The sequence below is a fragment of the Nycticebus coucang genome, chromosome 8 (genome assembly GCF_027406575.1).
Source record: "Nycticebus coucang isolate mNycCou1 chromosome 8, mNycCou1.pri, whole genome shotgun sequence".
Taxonomy (NCBI): Eukaryota; Metazoa; Chordata; class Mammalia; order Primates; family Lorisidae; genus Nycticebus; species Nycticebus coucang.
In genome coordinates, this window is record NC_069787.1 from 93112963 (window position 1) to 93133173 (window position 20211).

Consider the following 20211-nt stretch of genomic DNA (forward strand, 5'->3'; position numbering starts at 1 on the left):
TTTCTTGCCTCAGCCTCCTGAGTAGCTGGGACTACAGGTGCCCGCCACAACACCTGGCTATTTTTAATCTGGCTCAGGCTGGTCTCCAACCTGTGAGCTCAGGCAATTCACTTGCCTCCATTTCCCAGAGTGTTAGGATTATAGGTGTGACTCGCTGCACCCAGCTGGAAATGTGTGATATTCAATAATAAAAATAAGTTGATATATGCAAAAATGGAAAACAATTTTTTTCTTTTTTTTTTTTGGCCGGGGCTGGGTTTGAACCCACCACCTCTGGCATATGGGACCAGTGCCCTACTCCTTGAGCCACAGGCACCGCCCGGAAAACAATTTTTTAAAACTTTTTATTTATTAATTGTTTTAGGGACAGCATCTGACTGTCACCCAAGCTGGAGTGTAGTAGTAAGAACACAGCTCATTATAGCCTCAGACTCCTTGGCTTAAGTGATCCTCCTCCCTCATCCCTCTGTATAACTGGGACTACATATGTGCAACCCTTCCTGGCTAATCTTTTTTTTTTTGGCCGGGGCTGGGTTTGAACCCGCCACCTCCGGCATGTGGGACCGGCGCCCTACCCGCTGAGCCACAGGCGCCGCCCCTGGCTAATCTTTTTGTTATTTATTTATTTTTTTTTTGTGGTTTTTGGCCAGGGCTGGGTTTGAACCCGTCACCTCTGGCATATGGGGCTGGTGCCCTACCCCTTTGAGCCACAGGCACCACCTATTTTGTTATTATTTTTTGAGATAGGGTCTCACTCTGTGGCCCAGGATAGTGTACAGTGGCATCATCATAGCTCACTGCAACTTAAAACTCCTAGGTTCAAGTGATCTTCTTGCCTCAGTCTCGAGTAGCTCAGGCAAAAGGCATGTAGCAGACGGCACCCATAGCTCAGGGCGTCGGGCATTGGCCACATACACCAAGGCGGGTGGATTTGAACCCGGCCCTGGGCCAGCTAAATCAACAATAACAACTGCAACAACAACAACAACAACAAAATAGCTGGGGATTGTGGCGGGTACCTGTAGTCCCAGCTACTTGGGAGGCTGAGGCAAGAGAATTGCTTATGCCCAAGAGTTTGAGGTTGCTGTGAACTGTGATGCCAAGGCACTTTACTCAGGGCAACAGCTTGAGACTCTGTCTCAAAAAAAAAAAAAAAAAAAAAGGCATGTAGCACTATACCTAGTCTTTTCTACTTTTTTTAGAGACAGGGTCTTGCTATGTTGCCCAGGCCAGTTTTGAACTCCTGGCCTCAAACGATCCTCTCACCTCCCAAAGTGCTGGGAATATAGGCATGAGCTATTATGTCCATGTCTGGCCTTCTTTCTTTCTTTTTTTTCTTTTTTGAGACAGAGTTTCACTTTGTCACCCGTGGTAGAGTGCTGTAGTGTCACAGCTCACAGCAACCTCAAACTCTTGGGCTTAAGCGATTCTCTCGCCTCAGCCTCTGGAGTAGCTGGGACTACAGGTGCCCGCCACAACCCGGCTATTTTTTTGAAGCGGTTGTCATTGCTGTTTAGCAGGCCCAGGCCGGGCTCAAACTCACCAGTCTTGGTGTATGTGGCTGGCGCCCTACTCACTGAGCAACAGCTGCCAAGCCATGGCCACCTTATTTCTTGATTAGATCTAGCAAATGGTTAGGACCATTCCCCTGACGAAAGGGGTTAGGCACTGAGAAATTGAGGTGGACCTCATACTCTGTCATTCAAAACAAACCACTAGGGCGACGCCTGTGTCTCAGTGAGTAGGGCACCAGCCCCATATACCGAGGGTGGTGGGTTCAAACCCGGCCCCCGTCAAACTGCAACAAAAAAATAGCCAGGTGTTGTGGTGGGCGTGCCTGTAGTCCCAGCTACTCGAGAGGCTGAGGCAAGAGAATCGTCTAAGCCCAAGGGCTGGAGATGGCTTTGAGCTGTGACATCTTACCACTCTACTGAGGGCAACAAAATGAGACTCTGTCTCTAAAAACATAAATAAATAAACAAATAAAGCACTAGCTGGGTGTGGTGGCTCACTCCTATAATCCTAGCACGCTTGGAGGCCGAGGCCAGTGGACTGCCTGAGCTCAGAAGATCAAGACCAGCCTAAGCAAGAACTAGACCCACAAATTAGCCGGGCACTGTGGCTAGCTCTTGCAGTTCCAGCTGCTCAGGAGGCTGAGACAAGAGAATCACCTAAGCCCAGGAGCTGGAGGTTGCTATGAGCTGTGACGCCACAGCACTCTACCGAGGGTGACAAAATGAGACTCTGTATCTAAAAAAAAGAAAAAAAAATTAAATGCTAATAATCCAAACTGGGCCAGGAGCAGAGGCTCATGCCTGTAATCGTAGCAGTTTGGGAGGCTAAAGTGGGAGGATTGTTTGAGCTCAGGAGTCTGAGGCTGCAGTGAGCTAGGATGATGCCACTGCACTGCAGTCTGGGCTATAGAATGAGACCTAGTCACAAAAGATAAAAAAAAAAAAAAAAAGAAGAAGGAAAGAGGGGCGGCGCCTGTGGCTCAAAGGAGTAGGGCACCAGCCCCATATACCAGAGGTGGCAGGTTCAAACCCAGCTCCAGCCAAGAAAAACCACACACACACAAAAATGAGGCTCGGCGCCTATAGCTCAGCTGTTAGGGCGCCAGCCACATACATCAGAGTTGGCGGGTTCAAACCCAGTCCGGGCCTGCCAAATAACAATGACAACAACAACAACAACAAAATTAGCTGGGTGTTGTGGTGGGCACCTGTAGCCCAGCTACTTGGGAGGATGAGGCAAGAGAATCACTTAAGCCCAAGAGTTTGAGGTTGCTGTGAGCTGTGATGTCACTGCGCTCTACAGAGGGCGACACAATGAAACTCTGTCTGAAAAAAGAAAAAAAAAAGGAAAAGCCAAAAGCTCCCCGCCCCCATCTTGGTGTCCTTGCATTGTGGTACATGAAACACATGTTTGGACTAGGCTATTGGGGATCATAGCTTAGACAAAGAACTGCAACAGCTTTGCGAGCACTCATGCAAGGAAAGTGCTGTTAAATGCAGCTGGAAGCTGGGATGGGGAAAGGGGTGGGAGGCTCCTGTAACACCTAATGTTAGTTGGGGGAAGTGGAGCTAGAAAGCAAGGATGCTCCAGGCGACTGACCTGGGGCACCATTGCCATCTGGTGGCTGATCTTAGCCATTGCAGCAGTTTGGCAGCAAGCCCTACCAGCAGGCGACAGAAATGCAAGGACAAGGGAGGGCCGTGGGTGGGGAGGTGGAGAGGGCTGATTTGACTTTGCTTGAAAAAGATCTGCCTTACTCTGTCCTTGCTGGAAGTGACTGCCTCCTTTGTTCAGGGAGTGTGGGAACAGGGGCGTCTGGATTGGGCTTTTCATGACTTCCGGGGGTCATTACTTGGAAATCAGAATGCCGAAGGCCTTGAAGTCTGATGATCTTCTAGGTAATCCCTACTCCCAGCCCTCCTCAGCCAGGTCATGTCACATAGAGGCTTAGAAGGCTGAGGGCACTCAGTCTGTTCTTGCCGCTGCTTCTGCCTCCCCTCCTTGTCCCTCCTCCACCCTAATGTGGGCAGCCTTTGTTCCCAGAGTCTTCAGTGATGTATGACCTGCCACAGCAGCTGAGCTTTGTCTTATCTCCCTGTGCTGACGGGCTGTGGCTGCATTCTCTCTGCCCTCCAACTGGCTTCCTGCTCTCCAGCCTCTCTCGCTTCCTTATTATACTTATCCCTTCAACTGTTACTTGGAACTTGGAATAAGTTGCTATCACCAGCCTAGATATTTTTCTGGAACATTCATTATATTCATCCCCTGATCAGTGACAGTCCACTGTTCAAATGTCCCCTCTCCACACAGGAGTTCAGCACTGTAGCACCCTCTTTTTGAATGTCTTCTTTTGAAATAATTTCAAAGTGGGGTGGCGCCTGTGGCTCAATAGAGTTGGGTGCTGGCCCCATATGCCAGAAGTGGTGGGTTCAAACCCAGCCCCGGCCAAAAACTGCAAAAAAAAAAGAAAAAAAGAAAGAATTTCAAAGTTATAGAAAAGTTACAAGAATAGTACAAAAACTTCCCTTACAACCTTTGCTAAGAGTAATACATTTTAGCATTTGCCCCATTTGCTTTCTCCTTCTCTGTTTCTCTATTTTCTCAAACACAGGCACACAAACACGTATACACACACATTGTTTTGGTTACTAAACAGTTTGGAAGTAGGTTACATCACAGTCCTTAATCTGTATAGCCTATACTGTTTCAGCATGTTATTTCCCTAGAATGAGGATATTTTTGAACATAACTACAATAATATAACATTGAGGTAATTTGACCTATTCAGCAATTCATATTTCAATTTTGTCAACTGTCCCCCAAATGTGCTTTATAGCACTTTTTCTTTTTGGTTTGGTCCAGGATCCAATCCAAGATCACATATTTCATTTAGTTGTAAGTCTCTTGAGTTTCTTTTAATCTAAAACAGTCTCTGGGTCTCTCTTTGTCATATATGACACTGATGTGTTTTGGGGTTTTTTTCTGGAGACAGTGCTGTGGTGTCATAGCTCACAGCAACCTCAAACTCCTGGGCTTAAGTGATTCTCTTGCCTCAGCCTCCTGAGTAGCTGGGACTACAGATGTCTGCCACAATGCCCGGTTATTTTCAGAGACAACGTCTTACTCTGGCTCAGGCTGGTCTCGAAGCTGTGAGCTCAGGCAATCCACCTGCCTCGGCCTCCCAAGTGCTGGGATTACAGGCATTAGCCACCACCACACCCGGCTATGACACTGATATTTATGAAGAATATGAAGTCTGGTAATTTTATAAAGTTCCTCAGCTTGAGTTTTTTTTTTGTGACTTTTGGCCGGGGCTGGGTTTGAACCCACCACCTTCGGCATATGGGACCGGCGCTCTACTCCTTGAGCCACAGGCACCGCCGAGTTTTTTTTTTATTATTATACAGAGTCTCATGTCACCCTCGGTTGAGTGCCATGCCATCACAGCTCATAGCAACCTCAAACTCTTGGGCTTAAGCGATTCTCTTGCCTTAGCCTCTTAAGTAGCTGGGACTACAGGCATCTGCTACAACGCCTGGCTAGTTTTTGTTGCAGTTGTCATTGTTGCCTCGGTGTATGTGACCAGCACTGTTACCACTGAGCTAAGGGTGCCAAGCCTCAGCTTGAGTTTTTTTTGATGTTTCTTTTCCTTCTGTATTTTTTGCATAGTGCCAATGGTTTGCCCCATTTCTCAGCTTAGGAGCCAGCACATCAACCTGGATCCATCCCTCTCCCTTACTCCTGCCTATGAGGTCAAAACAATTAAGTTTGTGAACTCATCCTAGAAAAAGTGCTACATACTTCATTGCTGAATATCACTAGTCATCTTCAAAATATTCCCCTTGGAAAGCTATGCTGTGATGCCAGCACATAGTCCACCTTTCAAAGCAATTTTAGAACTCTTCTTTTGGAATAGCCATCAGAGCTGTCATCTTAGGTTTGACAATTATATTCAGGAACTCATCCTAGATGGCGGTGCCCTTAGCTCAGTGGGTAGGGCACCAGCCACATACACCGGAGCTGGCAGGTTCAAATCCAGCCTAGGCCTGCCAAACAACAATGACAACTGCAACCAAAAAAATAGCCGGGCATTGTGGTGGGTGCCTGTAGTCCCAGCTACTTGGGAGGCTGAGGCAAGAGAATCACTTGACTCCAAGAGTTGAAGGTTGCCGTGAACTGTGACACCATGACACTCTACCCAGGGCCACATAGTGAGACTCTGTCTCAAAAAAAAAAAATACCTCATCCTAGAAAAAGCACTTATAAGGGTGAACTAGGTTCTGGTGTTGGTTCATAGCTTCCCAAAAGGAGGACTTTGAAGGTGACCATAGTGATATTCAGCAAGGAGGGATGTAGCACCTTTTCTAGGATGAGTTCATGAACTTAATTTTCTGACCTTGTATCAATCCATTCATTTTTTTATTTTATTTTTTTTGAAAAACATTTTTTTTTTTTTGCAGAGACAGAGTTTCTCTTTATTGCCCTCGGTAGAGTGCCGTGGCGTCACACAGCTCACAGCAACCCCCAACTCCTGGGGTTAGGCGATTCTCCTGCCTCAGCCTCCCGAGTAGCTGGGACTACAGGTGCCCGCCACAATGCCCGGCTATTTTTTTTGTTGTTGTTGTTGCAGTTTGGCTGGGGCCGGGTTTGAACCCGCCACCCTCGGTATATGGGGCCGGCGCCCTGCTCACTGAGCCACAGGCGCCACCCTCAATCCATTCATTACCAGGTCCCAGTGCCTAATGCCCTTTCCTCCATGCCTACAGATTTTGCTGTGACTTATAATTATCATCATTCCTCATTGCCATCTATCCCTCATCCTGCTGTCAGTGGCTGTACTGCCTTACACTACTCACATTTTTTTTTTTTTTGTAGAGACAGAGTTTCACTTTATCGCCCTCAGTAGAGTGCCGTGGTGTCACACAGCTCACAGCAACCTCCAACTCCTGGGCTTAGGCGATTCTCCTGCCTCAGCCTCCCGAGCAGCTGGGACTACAGGCGCGCGCCACAACGCCCGGCTATTTTTCTGTTGCAGTTTGACTGGGGCTGGGTTTGAACCCGCCACCCTCGGTATATGGGGCCGGCGCCCTGCTCACTGAGCCACAGGCGCCGCCCTACTCACATTTTTTTTAAAACAGTCTTGCTCTGTCACCCTGGCTAGGGTGCAGTGACATAATCATAGCTCACTGCATCCTCCAACTCCTGGCCTTAGTGATAATTCCACCTCACTCGCCCTCCCGGAGTCCTAGGATTACAGGCTTGAAACACCAAGCCTGGTCACTACTCCCATCTTAAAGTTTACAGGTTGGCTGTTCAAAGTGTAGTTCAGGGGCGTTGCCTGTGGCTCACTGGGTAGGGCGCTGGCCTCATATACTGAGGGTGGTGGGTGCGAACCCAGCCCCAGCCAAACTGCAACAAGAAAATAGCTGGGCGTTGTGGCGGGCACTTGTAGTCCCAGTTTCTCAGGAGGCTGAGGCAAGAAAATCGCCTAAGCCCAGGAGTTGGAGGTTGCTGTGAGCTATGACACTATGGCACTCTACCAAGGTTGATAAAGTGAGACTCTGTCTCTAAAAAAAAAATAAATAAAAAATAAAAAACTACACTTCGAACAGTGTAGTTCAGGGGGCAGCAGCATCAGCTTATTAGAAATGTAGCCAGGCCCCATCCCAGAGCTGCAAATCAGATTGTGCATTTTAACAAGTTCCCCAAGTGTTTGAGAAGTTCTGCTGTCACAGATCCCTGAAGCTTAGACTCCTCAGATCCATATTCAAGATCAGAGTTTTGGGAATATTCTCCCTCCCCATGCCTCCCTGAAACTTCATATCATGATAGGGAGTATTTCACCTTATATGTGTGTTCATTGCTTCTTCCTGGAACACCCTGTCTCATAAAGCTCTTACTCAAGATTAGGTTTGGACTAGGTGTGGTGGCTCAAGCCTGTAATTCTAGCACTCTGGGAGGCTGAGGTGGGTGGATTGTCTGAGCTCATGAGTTTGAGACCAGCCTGAGCCAGAGTGAGACCTCAAATAGCTGGGCGTTGTGATGGCCGCTTGTAGTCCCAGCTACTTGGGAGGCTGAGACAAGAGGATCACTTGAGCCCAAGAGTTTGAGGTTGTCATGAGCTGTGAGGCCAGGGCACTCTACTGAAGGTGACAAGGTGCAACTGTCTCAAAAAAAAAAAAAGAAAGAAAGAAAGAAAAGAAAAAGATTAGGTTTGTAGGTTTGAACATCACCTCCTCTGGGATACACTTCCCGCCATTGCTCTGGGGCAGCATTTCCTCTGGATACCTTCTTCTTTTTTTTTTTTTTTGTAGAGACAGAGTTTTACTTTATGGCCCTCGGTAGAGTGACGTGGCCTCACACAGCTCACAGCAACCTCCAACTCCTGGGCCTAGGCGATTCTCTTGCCTCAGCCTCCCGAGTAGCTGGGACTACAGGCACCTGCCACAATGCCTGGCTATTTTTTTGTTGTTGCAGTTTGGCCAGGGGCAGGTTTGAACCCGCCACCCTGCAGATGTGGGGCCAGCACCCTACCCACTGAGCCACAGGCGCCGCCCGATACCTTCTCTTTTTATCCTAGCTTCTGCTGTATGCAAAGGTTACTTGAATCCAAGCGAACAGAACTGGGCATCAACGAAGTGAGCCTACGTGAAGGTGACCGGAGAGAGTTCGCAGTGCTGCGAACCTCTTGGCTGTGCCAGGCCACCAAAGTGACAGCACGAGGAAGCGCCGGGGCAACCGAGGTCGAACGTCACTTTTCACCCCGAAAGCCGAGGAAACAGGGATGGACCAGGGCGTAGACACCTGCCTCGAAGTACCTCCTCACTTTCACTCCCGAAGCCGCCAGGTCAGTGGTTAGAAGCCCCGGCGCGAACACGGCCCCCACCCTAAGGCAGTTTCCCAGTCTAGCTTTTCCAGCAGTGCCCCTTCCCCTTACGCCAATTCCGTAAGGAGGCCCTGAGGCCAACCGGGGGGCTCCCGCGGCTCCAAACCCGACGTGACACTACGCGGGCGGCACTGACGGCGGCCATCTTTAATTCGGGCATGACGGCGGCGCCCTCGCAGCCCGCCGACCGCTCCCTCGGCGTCCTCAGGTTTTCGCCGACAAATGTAACGCGGCTAACTGTACAAGCAGTGTTGGCCCAACATGCAAAAAGGCGCGACTATTCACGACCAAATCCGGTCAATTTAAATATGGCGCTAAACCCGAGTACCAAAGCGTTGCTGACCGGGCGGCGCCTGTGGCTTAGTGGGTAAGGCGCCGGCCCCATATATCGAGGGTGGCCAAACTGCAACCAAAAAATAGCCAGGCGTTGTGGCGGGCGCCTGTAGTCCCAGCTGCTCGGGAGGCTGAGGCAGGAGAATCGCTTAAGCCCAGGAGTTGGAGGTTGCTGTGAGCTGTGTGACACCGGCACTCTACTGAGGGTGACAAAGTGAGACTGTCTCTACAAACGAACAACGTTACTGACGCTCATGAAGTCATGCTCGACACGGAGAGAAGCTGAATTATTTTTTATATACCTTTGCACACTTTAAAATTTTTTATGTGTTATAGCTGGGCGTTGTGGTGGGCGCCTGTGGTCCCAGCTACTCGGGAGGCTGAGGCAAGAGAATCGCCTATGCCCAGGAGTTGGAGGTTGCTGTGAGCTGTGACGCCACGGCACTCTACCCAGGGTGACAAAGTGAGACTCTGTCACTAAAAAAAAAATTTTCTTTTTTTATGTGAACCAGGGGAATCCCACTTTGCATATAATAGTTGTCCCAAAACTTTTAAGTACCATGTCTTGCCCAAAGTTCTTAGAGATATCCTATTCTTGACCTTGCAAGTGTACATACCTAAGTTTTTCTATTTTGGGGTGTGTGTGTGTGTGTGACAGGGTCTCATTCTGTTGCCAGGGCTAGAGTAAAGTGGTGTCAACATGCTCACTGTAACCCTAAACTCTTTTTGTCAAGGGAACCTTCTGCCTTAGCCTCCAGAGTAGCTGGGACTATAGGCATTAGTCTATTACCATACCTGGCTAATTTTTCTATCTTTCCTAAAAGACAAGGTCTTATTATGTTGGTCAGATTGATATACCTTAAGTTTTTCTACAGTAAACACAAAGTGTCTGCATGGTTGGCTTCTAGCTATAACAGTCAAGTTTCAGAGGATAGGGAGCATTCTAGAACCAGAATACTGTACTGTTATTGGAGCATAACATAAAATGACATAGGATTAGACTTTATTTTACCACATAGGATAAAGAGTTCAGGGTTCGTGGGGTGGTGCCTGTGGCTCAAGGAGGAGGGCGCCAGTCCCATATGCCGGAGGTGGTGGGTTCAAACCCAGCCCTGGCCAAAAAAAAAAAAAAAAAAAAAAAAAAAAAAAAGAGTTCAGGGTTCGTTTGGTTTTTTTTGACAGGAAAAAATTTTTTTAAAATTATAAACTCAATCCATTTGGTGTATTTCAAAGGTGCAATACTTTTCTTCATTTATCAGTGAAAGAAGTTAGAAATTAACTTCCAGAAAAAATCAGCAAATGCAAACAAATTTCCTCGATAGTCACATGTGTAGTGCATCCTAGAAAAGTGGAGGGGCAAGACAGATTCCCCCCACTTTCATGAGTTTCATCAACTACTGGATCTATTCAGGGTGGAGAGAAAAGGCAACTTTCAAAAAGGAGTGTTATTAAATGAGGCCTTTACTATACTCCTTCCTAAGAGCACCAGACGGGGAACATGTTTTTCTAAACTAGAAAAAGTGGATTGTGGAATCAATCCATCCTACTCCCCTTAGGGCTGTCCACTGGTTAATGAATTAATAAAACAAGACTAAAAAACAAACCCCACACACACTCCCCCCAAAAACAGAGGGAAAAAAACAACACACACTATGACGTCCCAGATTACTCTCTAGAGTGGAACCAGGGAGCAGCTTCAACAATTCAAATTAGTCTGTTATACAGAGTCATACACGCATGGTTTGCTTTAAAAAAAAAAAATTTTGGGGTGGCGCCTGTGGCTCAGTGAGTAGGGCGCCGGCCCCATATGCCGAGGGTGGCGGGTTCAAACCCAGCCCCGGCCAAACTGCAACAAAAAAATAGCCGGGCGTTGTGGCGGGCGCCTGTGGTCCCAGCTGCTCGGGAGGCTGAGGCAAGAGAATCACGTAGGCCCAAGAGCTGGAGGTTGCTGTGAGCCGTGTGACGCCACGGCACTCTACCCAAGGGCGGTACAGTGAGACTCTGTCTCTACAAAAAAAAAAAAAAAAAAAAAAAATTTTTTTTTGAAACAACAAAACAAAAACTAGTACTGATCACTTTTCTGACAATACACAATTACTCAAAATTAACTAGTACTGGGAAGGGAAAGGGGGGGGCCATACCTAGGGGCCTCATCTGACACAAGTGCATGTGGACAGGTGCAGGACATTTGTTTTTATTGCAAAAATGAATTTTAATTTTTAATCTTTAGTTTCATTTAAACATTGCTTTTAGTATGATGCTGATACCAGCTGTGCAGAAAGGGCTCTGGAGAAATGTTCATAGCAGCACACACCTGCGGCTCATCTTCAGTTGTGTAGGTTCCAGGGCAGTCATATTGCTTCATCAAATCAATTCTTTAGGCCTTTCTTGACAGCCTTCAGGTCACAGGCCAGCTTTTCAGCAGTCTCTGGTGTGATAGGTTTCTGTTTGTTCTTGGCAAGTTTCTCAATAGTAGAAGGATCATCTCTGAGACATTTTGGGTCCCACGGAGCAAGAAAGGAGTCTTTGGACAATGGTGATTTATCTCAGGCACCCACTTTTATTTCACATTTTTTTTTTTTTTTTGGTATGAAAGGTATTTATTGGCAAGGAAGGGATGCTGCAGAGCAGCACCAAGGAGGGGAGGAAAGGGTGGGGGAGTGGGACAGAGAGAGGAGAGACCAAGAGAGACAGAGAGAGAAGAGAGAGGAGGAGAGCTATTTCACATTTTCAAATGAGGAAGGAGAGACCACTGAAAAGCAGACTAGAAATACATCTGTTTGTGGATAATTCGGAGGTCGTAATCTGTCATAATCCTCTTGCCCTGCAGTATCAAAAAGTCCAAGAGTAGGCTCGGCGCCGGTGACTCAGGCAGCTAAGGTGCCAGCCACATACACCTGAGCTGGCGGGTTGGAATCCAGCCTGGGCCCGCCAGTGATGGCTGCAACCAAAAAATAGTTGGGTGTTGTGGCGGGCGCCTGTAGTCCCAGCTACTTGGGAGGCGAATGCAGGAGAATCGCTTGAGCCCAGGAGTTCAAGGTTCAAGGTTGCTGTGAGCTGTGATGCTACAGTACTCTACCCAGGGCGACAGCTTGAGGCTGTCTCAAAAAAAAAACATGTCCAAGAGTATATGGCTCTCCTCCAATCATAACTGTGACTGCATAGTTGTCAAAAACAGTCAGAACATATTCAGATAGAAATTTTTTTTTTTTTTTTGTAGAGACAGAGTCTCACTTTATGGCCCTCGGTAGAGTGCCATGGCATCACACAGCTCACAGCAACCTCCAACTCCTGGGCTTAAGCAATTCTCTTGCCTCAGCCTCCCGAGTAGCTGGCAGATAGAAATTTTTTTGTTGCTTAGGATATCAGGAGATATGTTTTACCAACAGCACCATCACCTAACACAATGTCCTTGTTTGCATTGCTGGGTGATGCTTGTGGCTCAGTGCATAGGGCACCAGCCCCATATACCAAGGGTGGCAGGTTCAAATCCAGCCCCGGCCAAACTGCAACAAAAGTGGCGGGTGCCTGTAGTTCCAGCTACTCAGGAGGCTGAAGCAAGAGAATCTCCTAAGCCCAGGAGTTGGCGGTTGCTGTGAGCTGTGTGATGCCGCAGCCCTGTACCAAGGGTGATAAAGTGAGACTCTGTCTCTACAAAAAAAATTAAAAAAAAAAACAACTGTCTGTATTGCTGAAATAGTTTTACATCTACTTTATTTATTTTGTGATTTTTGGCCGGGGCTGAGTTTGAACCCACCACCTCTGGCATATGGGACCGGTGCCCTACTCCTTGAGCCACAGGCATCGCCCTTGTATCTACTTTAAATATTTCAAATCTGATGTTGACCTCAGCGTCTCCACTGGAGTGTTGGCAGCACTGCCTTAAAAAAAAAAAAAAAAAGTTTCACTCTGTTGCCTGGGCTAGAGTGTCATGGTGTCAGTGTAGCTCACAGTAACTTCAAACTCCTCAGTCCAAGCAAACCTCCTGCCTCAGCCTCCCAAGTAGCTGGGACTATAGGCACCCACCAAACCACCTGGCTAATTTTTCTATTTTTGGTAGAGATGGTCTCTTGCTCAGGCTGTTCTCAAAACTCCTGAGCTCAAGAGATCCTTGTTTGGGTCTTTGAGAGTGCTAGGATTACAAGCATGAGCTACTGTGCCCAGCCTAGAGATGCTTTTAACACAACCATTTCATTTTATGAATTAATCTGAACCATGTTTTTTTTTTTTTTTGTAGAGACAGAGTCTCACTTTATGGCCCTCAGTAGAGTGCGATGGCCTCACACAGCTCACAGCAACCTCCAACTCCTGGGCTTAAGCGATTCTCTTGCCTCAGCCTCCCGAGTAGCGGTACAGCCCGCCACAACACCTGGCTGTTTTTTTTTTTTTGGTTTTTGGCCGGGGCTGGGTTTGAACCCGCCACCTCCGGCATATGGGGCCCGCGCCCCACTCCTTGAGCCACAGGCGCCGCCAAGTTTTTTTTCTTGCACTTTTTGGCCAGGGCTGGGTTTGAACCCACCACCTCCGGCATGTGGGGCCGGTGCCCTACTCCTTGAGCCACAGGCGCCACCCCAACACCCGGCTATTTTTTTGTTGCAGTTTGGCCGGGGCCGGGTTTGAACCCACCACCCTCGGTATATGGGGCCGGCGCCCTACCCAGTGAGCCACAGGTGCCGCCCTGAACCATGTTTTTTTTTGTAGAGACAGTCTCACTTTACTGCCCTCGGTAGTGCCATGGCGTCACACGGCTCACAGCAACTTCCAGCTCTTGGGCTTACGTGATTCTCTTGCCTCAGCTTCCCGAGCAGCTGGGACTACAGGCGCCCGCCACAACGCCCAGCTATTTTTTTTGTTGTTGTTGTTGCAGTTTGCCCGGGGCTGTGTTCGAACCCACCACCCTCGGTATATGGGGCCGGTGCCCTAGTCACTGAGCCACAGGCGCCACCCATGTTTGTTTTTTGGATTCAGGGTAATGAGTGGTTGTTACAGCCATCCCCAAAGCCAGGTCCTCTGCTCTTAAGGAAATATGGCTGCCCCAAACTTGCCTGGTTTTAATCAAATGTGGTTCTAGAACCTTAAAAACATAATTCCCGGGCGGCGCTTGTGGCTCAGTTGGTAGGGCGCCGGCCCCATATACCGAGGGTGGCGGGTTCAAGCCCAGCCCCGGCCAGACTGCAACCAAAAAATAGCCGGGCGTTGTGGCTGGCGCCTGTAGTCCCAGCTACTCGGGAGGCTGAGGCAACAGAATCGCCTAAGCCCAGGAGTTGGAGGTTGCTGTGAGCTGTGTGAGGCCACGGCACTCTACCGAGGGCCATAGGATGAGACTCTGTCTCTACAAAAAAAAAAAAAAAAACAACATAATTCCCTTTAAATCCATCAAGAACTAGGCACAGAGCATGGGTTTAAGATTTTTTATTTTTAGAGCCTGCAATAGTTGGTTAACAGTGCTAGCTAAAATGGTACAATCTGAAGGCCATGCCACTTTTCTCTTCAGGCATTCAACTGACAGAATTCCTACAAAGATCAGAGACCAATCGGGATCTGTCTCAATGTGCGTGGGGGAAGAGGCCTTTTCCCCACATACTTTTGCCAACAAGATTGTTTCATAGCCAAATGCAACTCAAACCCAGAACTTAACTAGTCATCTCCAATACCAATGATTCCCTCCCCAACCCCAGCATAGGAAACTGAGAGGTACAAAGCGGAGACTGACTCTTATTATAAGAGGTACTTGGCTACACCTCATGGAGCAACAATGGCAAGGCAACTGGCATCACAGAGTGAGGATGTGCAGCCCCTGCAACAGGCCTATCTAGAATCAATCAAGTCAGCCCCAGGCTCCTTGGATGAGGTGTTCCTTCAAGTCCTACTTCCATGGGGCTAGATAAGAGGGCAACTGGTGATGATTCAACATTCTCTGTCCCTCAAATCAAAACATGATAAACCCACCACGCTCCCTCATGAGAAACATTCTCTACAGTCATCTCCATGCCAGCACCCATTCCCTTCTCTTAATGCCCAGGGCTTCCAGCCCCTCTCCCCACCCTTGGGTGGCTCATCCAACACTGATTTGATACTCTTTGACTCAAAATGACTATTTAAAAAAAATATATAATAAAAGCTAGAGTATCAGTAACAGGAGGACCCTCAGTGGATATGCCGCTCTCTCATCCTGCAGAGCCCACCCATTCCTACCCCCTAGCCTGGGAAACCTACACTACAACATCCCAACAATGGCCTGGGGGTGGCCCAAGGGAAGCTGTCTGAAGTGCTTTCCTGACTCTGACTTCTATGCCAGCCAACATCACAGGGAACTAGGGTGAGAAGAGCAGGGACATATCTCCCATTAGATCCTGATGGCCAGAAGTAGGTCTGGGAGGTTTAGCTCATCTCCTGTAGCCAAGCCTGAGTCCAGCACCCACTCTGACCAGTACCTCAGTCCTTGGTTTTGAATAGCAGCAGGTTTGCCTTTTCTTACTCCTGTTTTTTTTTTTTTTTAATTAAAAGCTGAGGTAGTGCTGGGGATGATAAAACCCTACCAAGAAAGGCAGTATTTTGACCTAATAAAGCAGTAAAGTCTCAAGAGTTAAAAAAAAATAAAAATAAAAATAAAGTGATTGATGAAGTTGAATAAATTAAAGATATGGATTATCCCACAAAGATTTTTTCCTTCCCGGGCTGTCTTTGATATTTGGCCAGCAACATTTATCTGTTACTTCTCTGTATTCCCCTTCTGTCTCTCTCCTGAGAGAAGGCCAAAGCCCAATAAGGCCCAGCTGTTTCATCCCACTGTGGGTAGGACAGTTGACATGCTCAGAACTGTGCCATGGCACCTGACAACCTTGGCAAATAGTCCTGATATGAAAGGAGGATGTCTTACAGGGACAGAAGAGGCACAGCCAGCAAGATGCCTGGGCTCCAACCTTGGGAGTGTGAGAGGTATGTTTAAGACATGGAAGCCCCAGGCCTTCTCTCCAAATGTCACACAGCTGGCCCCTTTTGCTCAAGTTTCTCTGCAGCAAAGAGGGGAAGGTGGGGAAAGAAGAAAGCGGAGACTGCTGCTATCTGGCACCACCGCCCTCAGAGCTTCTTCAAACGACTGTACATCTCCCTTTTGCTCTTTTCTCCTGCCCAGGTCCGGCTCTTGGTGCGGAACTTCTTTAGGTCTTCTTTAAAGTCCTCATGGTGCATGGGTCGGTAGCTGGGAGGCTCACAGTGAGACTGTGGGGACAGGATAGGATGAAGTTAGGAGTACACCAGCCTCAAACTCACAACCAGGCTCCCTCCTCGCACTGAGCATAAAGGTGGGATCAGCAATGCAGACCTGGGCATTGGGCTCCATAGGGGCCTTCTTTGTGCAGGGGAGATACCCACTTTTCCCCCAGACCCTGGCATAATGGTCACAACCACCAGACAGATCCACTGGTCTACCACTTGGGGTGGGTTGGGCAATCCTCTTCAGAGATGCAAGTCTTACTTGGCATTTCAAGAAGAACTCCTTGTATCCCCCCTTTAGGACATACAGCTCCGGATAGTGAAGTTTGGGGTATTCATTACCAAGTCGATCTCTCTCCCTCACATACCGGCACCTAGTAAAGGGGAACGAAGGCCATAAGGTTAGCTCTTCCACAAGAAGATAATACAATAAAAGTAATGACTTTGGTTTAAATAATCCTTATGTATCATCCCAAGTTTATTCTTGGAAACAATCAGGACTGAGTTCAAATTCCTGACCACGTGAGTGGTGTTCACAGGTAGGGCTCACAGATGGTCTCTTCCACAATCTTCCTTTCTCCAAGTCAAACAGTCCTAGATCCGCCCCTACCCAGTGTCTTCACCACCACTTGCCGTAAACACTTCTAAGCCAGCTTCTCTCTGCCATATTCCCTAGCCTTTCCTCAACAAGTCTTACTCACTTACTTCCTTTTATTCTTTCTCCTTGTGACTTTTTTTTTTTTTTTGTAGAGACAGAGTCTCACTTTACTGCCCTCGGTAGAGTGCCATGACATCACATGGCTCACAGCAAACTCCAGCTCTTGGGCTTATGTGATTCTCTTGCTTCAGCCTCCCAAGCAGCTGGGACTACAGGTGCCTGCCACAACACCCGGCTATTTTTTTGTTGCAATTTGGCCGGGGCTGGGTTTGAACCTGCCACTCTTGGTATATGGGGCCGGTGCCCTACTCACTGAGCCACAGGCGATGCCCCTCCTTGTGACTTTTTTTTTTTCTTTTTTTGTAGAGACAGAGTCTCACTTTATGGCCCTCGGTAGAGTGCCGTGGCCTCACACAGCTCACAGCAACCTCCAACTCCTGGGCCTAAGCGATTCTCTTGCCTCAGCCTCCCGAGTAGCTGGGACTACAGGCGCCCGCTACAATGCCCAGCTATTTTTTGGTTGGAGTTTGGCCGGGGCCGGGTTTGAACCCGCCACCCTCGGTATATGGGGCCGGCGCCTTACCAGCCGAGCCACAGGCGCCGCCCCCTTCTGACTTTTAAATAAATAGGCTAAGCTTGCTCTTGCCTCGGGGTACCCACTTGTACTCTATGCCCAGACTGAATGCTTCCCCCCACCCCCCAATCCTCATCTGGCTGGTGGCTGCTAACTTGCCCAACTCTTGCTATAAAAGTTTGAGTCTTGGCTCGGCACCTGTGGCTCAAGCAGCTAAGGCGCCAGCAACATACACTTGAGCTGGTGGGTCTGAATCCAGCCTGGGTCCGCCAAACAACAATGACGGCTGCAACCAACAAAATAGCCAGGCATTGTGGTGGGCGCCTGTAGTCCCAGCTACTTGGGAGGCAGAGGCAGGAGATTCGTTTGAGCCCAGGAGTTGGAGTTGCTGTGAGCTGTGATGCCACAGCACTCTACCTAGGGCGACAGCTTGAGGCTCTGTCTCAACAACAACAACAACAACAAAAGTTCAAGTCTTTGCTAACTGAGAATTTTACACGTTTCTGTCATTTGCATAAAGAATAACCACTTAGGGGGCAGCGCCTATGGCTCAGTGAGTAGGGCAATGGCCCCATATACTGAGGGTGGTGGGTTTGAACCTGGCCCTGACCAAACTGCAACCAAAAAATAGCCAGGCACTGTGGCAGGCGCCTGTAGTCCCAGCTACTCAGGAGGCTGAGGCAAGATAATCGCCTAAGCCCAAGAGCTGGAGGTTGTTGTGAGCTGTGATGCCATGGTACTCTACTGAGGGCAACAAAGTGAGACTGTCTCTAAAAAAAACAAAGAAAAAGAAAAACGAGGGTGGCGCCTGTGGCTCAGTGAGTAGGGCGCCGGCCCCATATGCCGAGGGTGGCGGGTTCGGACCCAGCCCTTGACAAACTGCAACAGAAAAATAGTTGGGCGTTGTGGCGCGCGCCTATAGCCCCAGCTGCTCGGGAGGCTGAGGCAAGAGAATTGTGTAAGCCCAAGAGTTAGAAGTTGCTGTGAGCCATGTGACGCCACGGCACTCTACCCAAGGGCGGTACAGTAAGACTGTCTCTACAAAAAAAAAAAAAACGAATAACTACTTGGACTTGGCTGGGCCTATTGATTCACGCTTATAACCTTAGTACTTTAGGAGGCCAAGGTGGGAGGATCACTTGAGGGGAGGAGTTCAAAACTAGCTTGCCCAAGATAGACGCTGTCTCTACCAAAAATAAATTAGATAAATAAATATTACAAAAGGAAATAAAATTAGCTGCCCATGGTGGAGTGCACCTGTAGTCCCAGCTACTTGTGAAGCTGAGGCAGGACTGCTTGAAACCAGGAGTATGAGGCTGCAATGAGCTATGATGATGTCATGGTACTCCGGCCTAGATAGTATGAGACCCTGTCTCTTAAAAACGAAGAGGAGGGAGGTGCCTGTGGCTCAAGGAATAGGGTGCTGGTCCCATATGCTGGAGGTGGCGGGTTCAAACCCAGCCCCGGCCAAAAACCACAAAAAAAAAAAAAAAGAAAAAAAAAAAAAGAAGAAAAGAGGAGCAGACATGATGAAGCAGAGGCTAAAACCATGGGGGATAATGCATGGACAACACTAGCATTATAGGTCACAGACAGGGCTAGACTGGAGAAGCCTGAAAATCCTAGCTGAAGCTGTTAGGTCAAGACTATAAACCATACCCAAAGATGCTGCTCATATAATCAATCAACTGCTGAATGGACAAGAATTTCACAGTAACCTCCAACTCTTGGGCTTAAGAAATTCTCTTGCCTCAGCCTCCCAAGTAGCTGGGACTACAGGTACCCAGCACAATGCCTGGCTATTTTTAGAGACATGGTCTAGCTCTGGCTCATGCTGCTCTGGAACCTGTGAATTCATGTAATCCACCCACCTCAGCCTCCTAGAGTGCTGGGATTACAGGGGTGAGCCACTGTGCCTGTTCAGAATTTATACTTCTTATAAAACCATGAAATGATGTATCATGTGAAGGCTAAGGCATGAAAATGACTTGTGATGTGCAAGAAGATAATCAATATGCTCCAAGTATAAGCCACACACCACCATACCCCACAGAAACGTCATGTTCTGTGCAGCACTCACATGCGGGGACCTCTCTCAGAAGAAAACTCGCAGTGGAACACAACAATGACACGCTTGCCATCAGTAGGAACAATGGGCTTCTTGAGTAAGAAGTCTTCAACCTCTTCTTCCATGTGCAAATTTACTGCACCCTGTAAAGGCAACAGAGACTCTTGGCACCTGTACATTTCAGTGTTGACTCAGTGAAAGTGATCTTTAAGTCTGTAAGACCAGTTGGCGATTTTGCAGATCTTCTGGTTGAATAGCCTAGTAGACAACCTGACACCCGTTTTATCTCAAGGGACATTTACAGGTTTGCATACATTGACTGAAGAATAATGCACTTGGGGATTGGAAATTGGCAACACAAATGACTATGGTGGACTTTATGAGTAGTATTTATAAATTTGGGGATTTTGAAAAGCCCTAGGGCGGTGCCTGTGGCTCAGTGAGTAGGGCGCTGGCCCCATATGCCGAGGGTGGCGGGTTCAAACCCAGCCCCAGCCAAGCTGCAACAAAAAAATAGCCGAGCGTTGTGGCGGGCGCCTGTAGTCCCAGCTGCTTGAGAGGCTGAGGCAAGAGAAGTGCGTAAGTCCAAGAGTTAGAGGTTGCTATGAGCCATGTGAAGTCATGGCACTCTACCCAAGGGCGGTACAGTGAGACTGTCTCTACAAAAAAAAAAAAAAAAAAAAAAAGAAAAGCCCTAAAACAGTGGCAAACACATCGTATTTAAAGTACCCCATCGGGCGGTGCCTGTGGCTCAGTCGGTAAGGTGCCGGCCCCATATACCAAGGGTGGCGGGTTCAAAGCCAGCTCCGGCTGAATCGCAACCAAAAAAAATAACCGGTGTTGTGGCGGGCGCCTGCAGTCCCAGCTACACGGGAGACTGAGGCAAGAGAATCACTGAAGCCCAGGAGTTGGAGGTTGCTGTGAGCTGTGTGATGCCACGGTACTCTATCCAGGGCCATAAA

General features: G+C 48.3%; 1 protein-coding gene, 1 long non-coding RNA gene and 1 pseudogene across 3 annotated transcripts in view; 1 reads left to right on the forward strand and 2 right to left on the reverse strand.

Annotated features, from left to right (window-relative positions):
* Positions 1-8357, forward strand: part of LOC128592543 (uncharacterized) — a 51464-nt gene extending 43107 nt beyond the window's left edge. The window contains exon 5 of the long non-coding RNA XR_008381914.1: positions 8096-8357. This is a non-coding gene — a long non-coding RNA (uncharacterized LOC128592543). The remainder of the gene's footprint in view (positions 1-8095) is intronic.
* A 2675-nt stretch (positions 8358-11032) lies between these two features.
* LOC128591393 (cell division control protein 42 homolog) lies at positions 11033-14724 on the reverse strand (annotated as a pseudogene).
* The window catches only part of CDC25A (cell division cycle 25A), a 32960-nt gene continuing 26886 nt past the window's right edge, over positions 14138-20211 (reverse strand). For both annotated transcript variants that reach the window (XM_053600519.1, XM_053600518.1), the window contains exons 13-15: positions 19262-19392; positions 16212-16323; positions 14138-15955 (exon numbers count right to left, since the gene is read on the reverse strand). In XM_053600519.1, the coding sequence (XP_053456494.1) occupies positions 15815-15955; positions 16212-16323; positions 19262-19392 (384 nt within the window). In that variant the 3' untranslated portion in view covers positions 14138-15814. The remainder of the gene's footprint in view (positions 15956-16211; positions 16324-19261; positions 19393-20211) is intronic.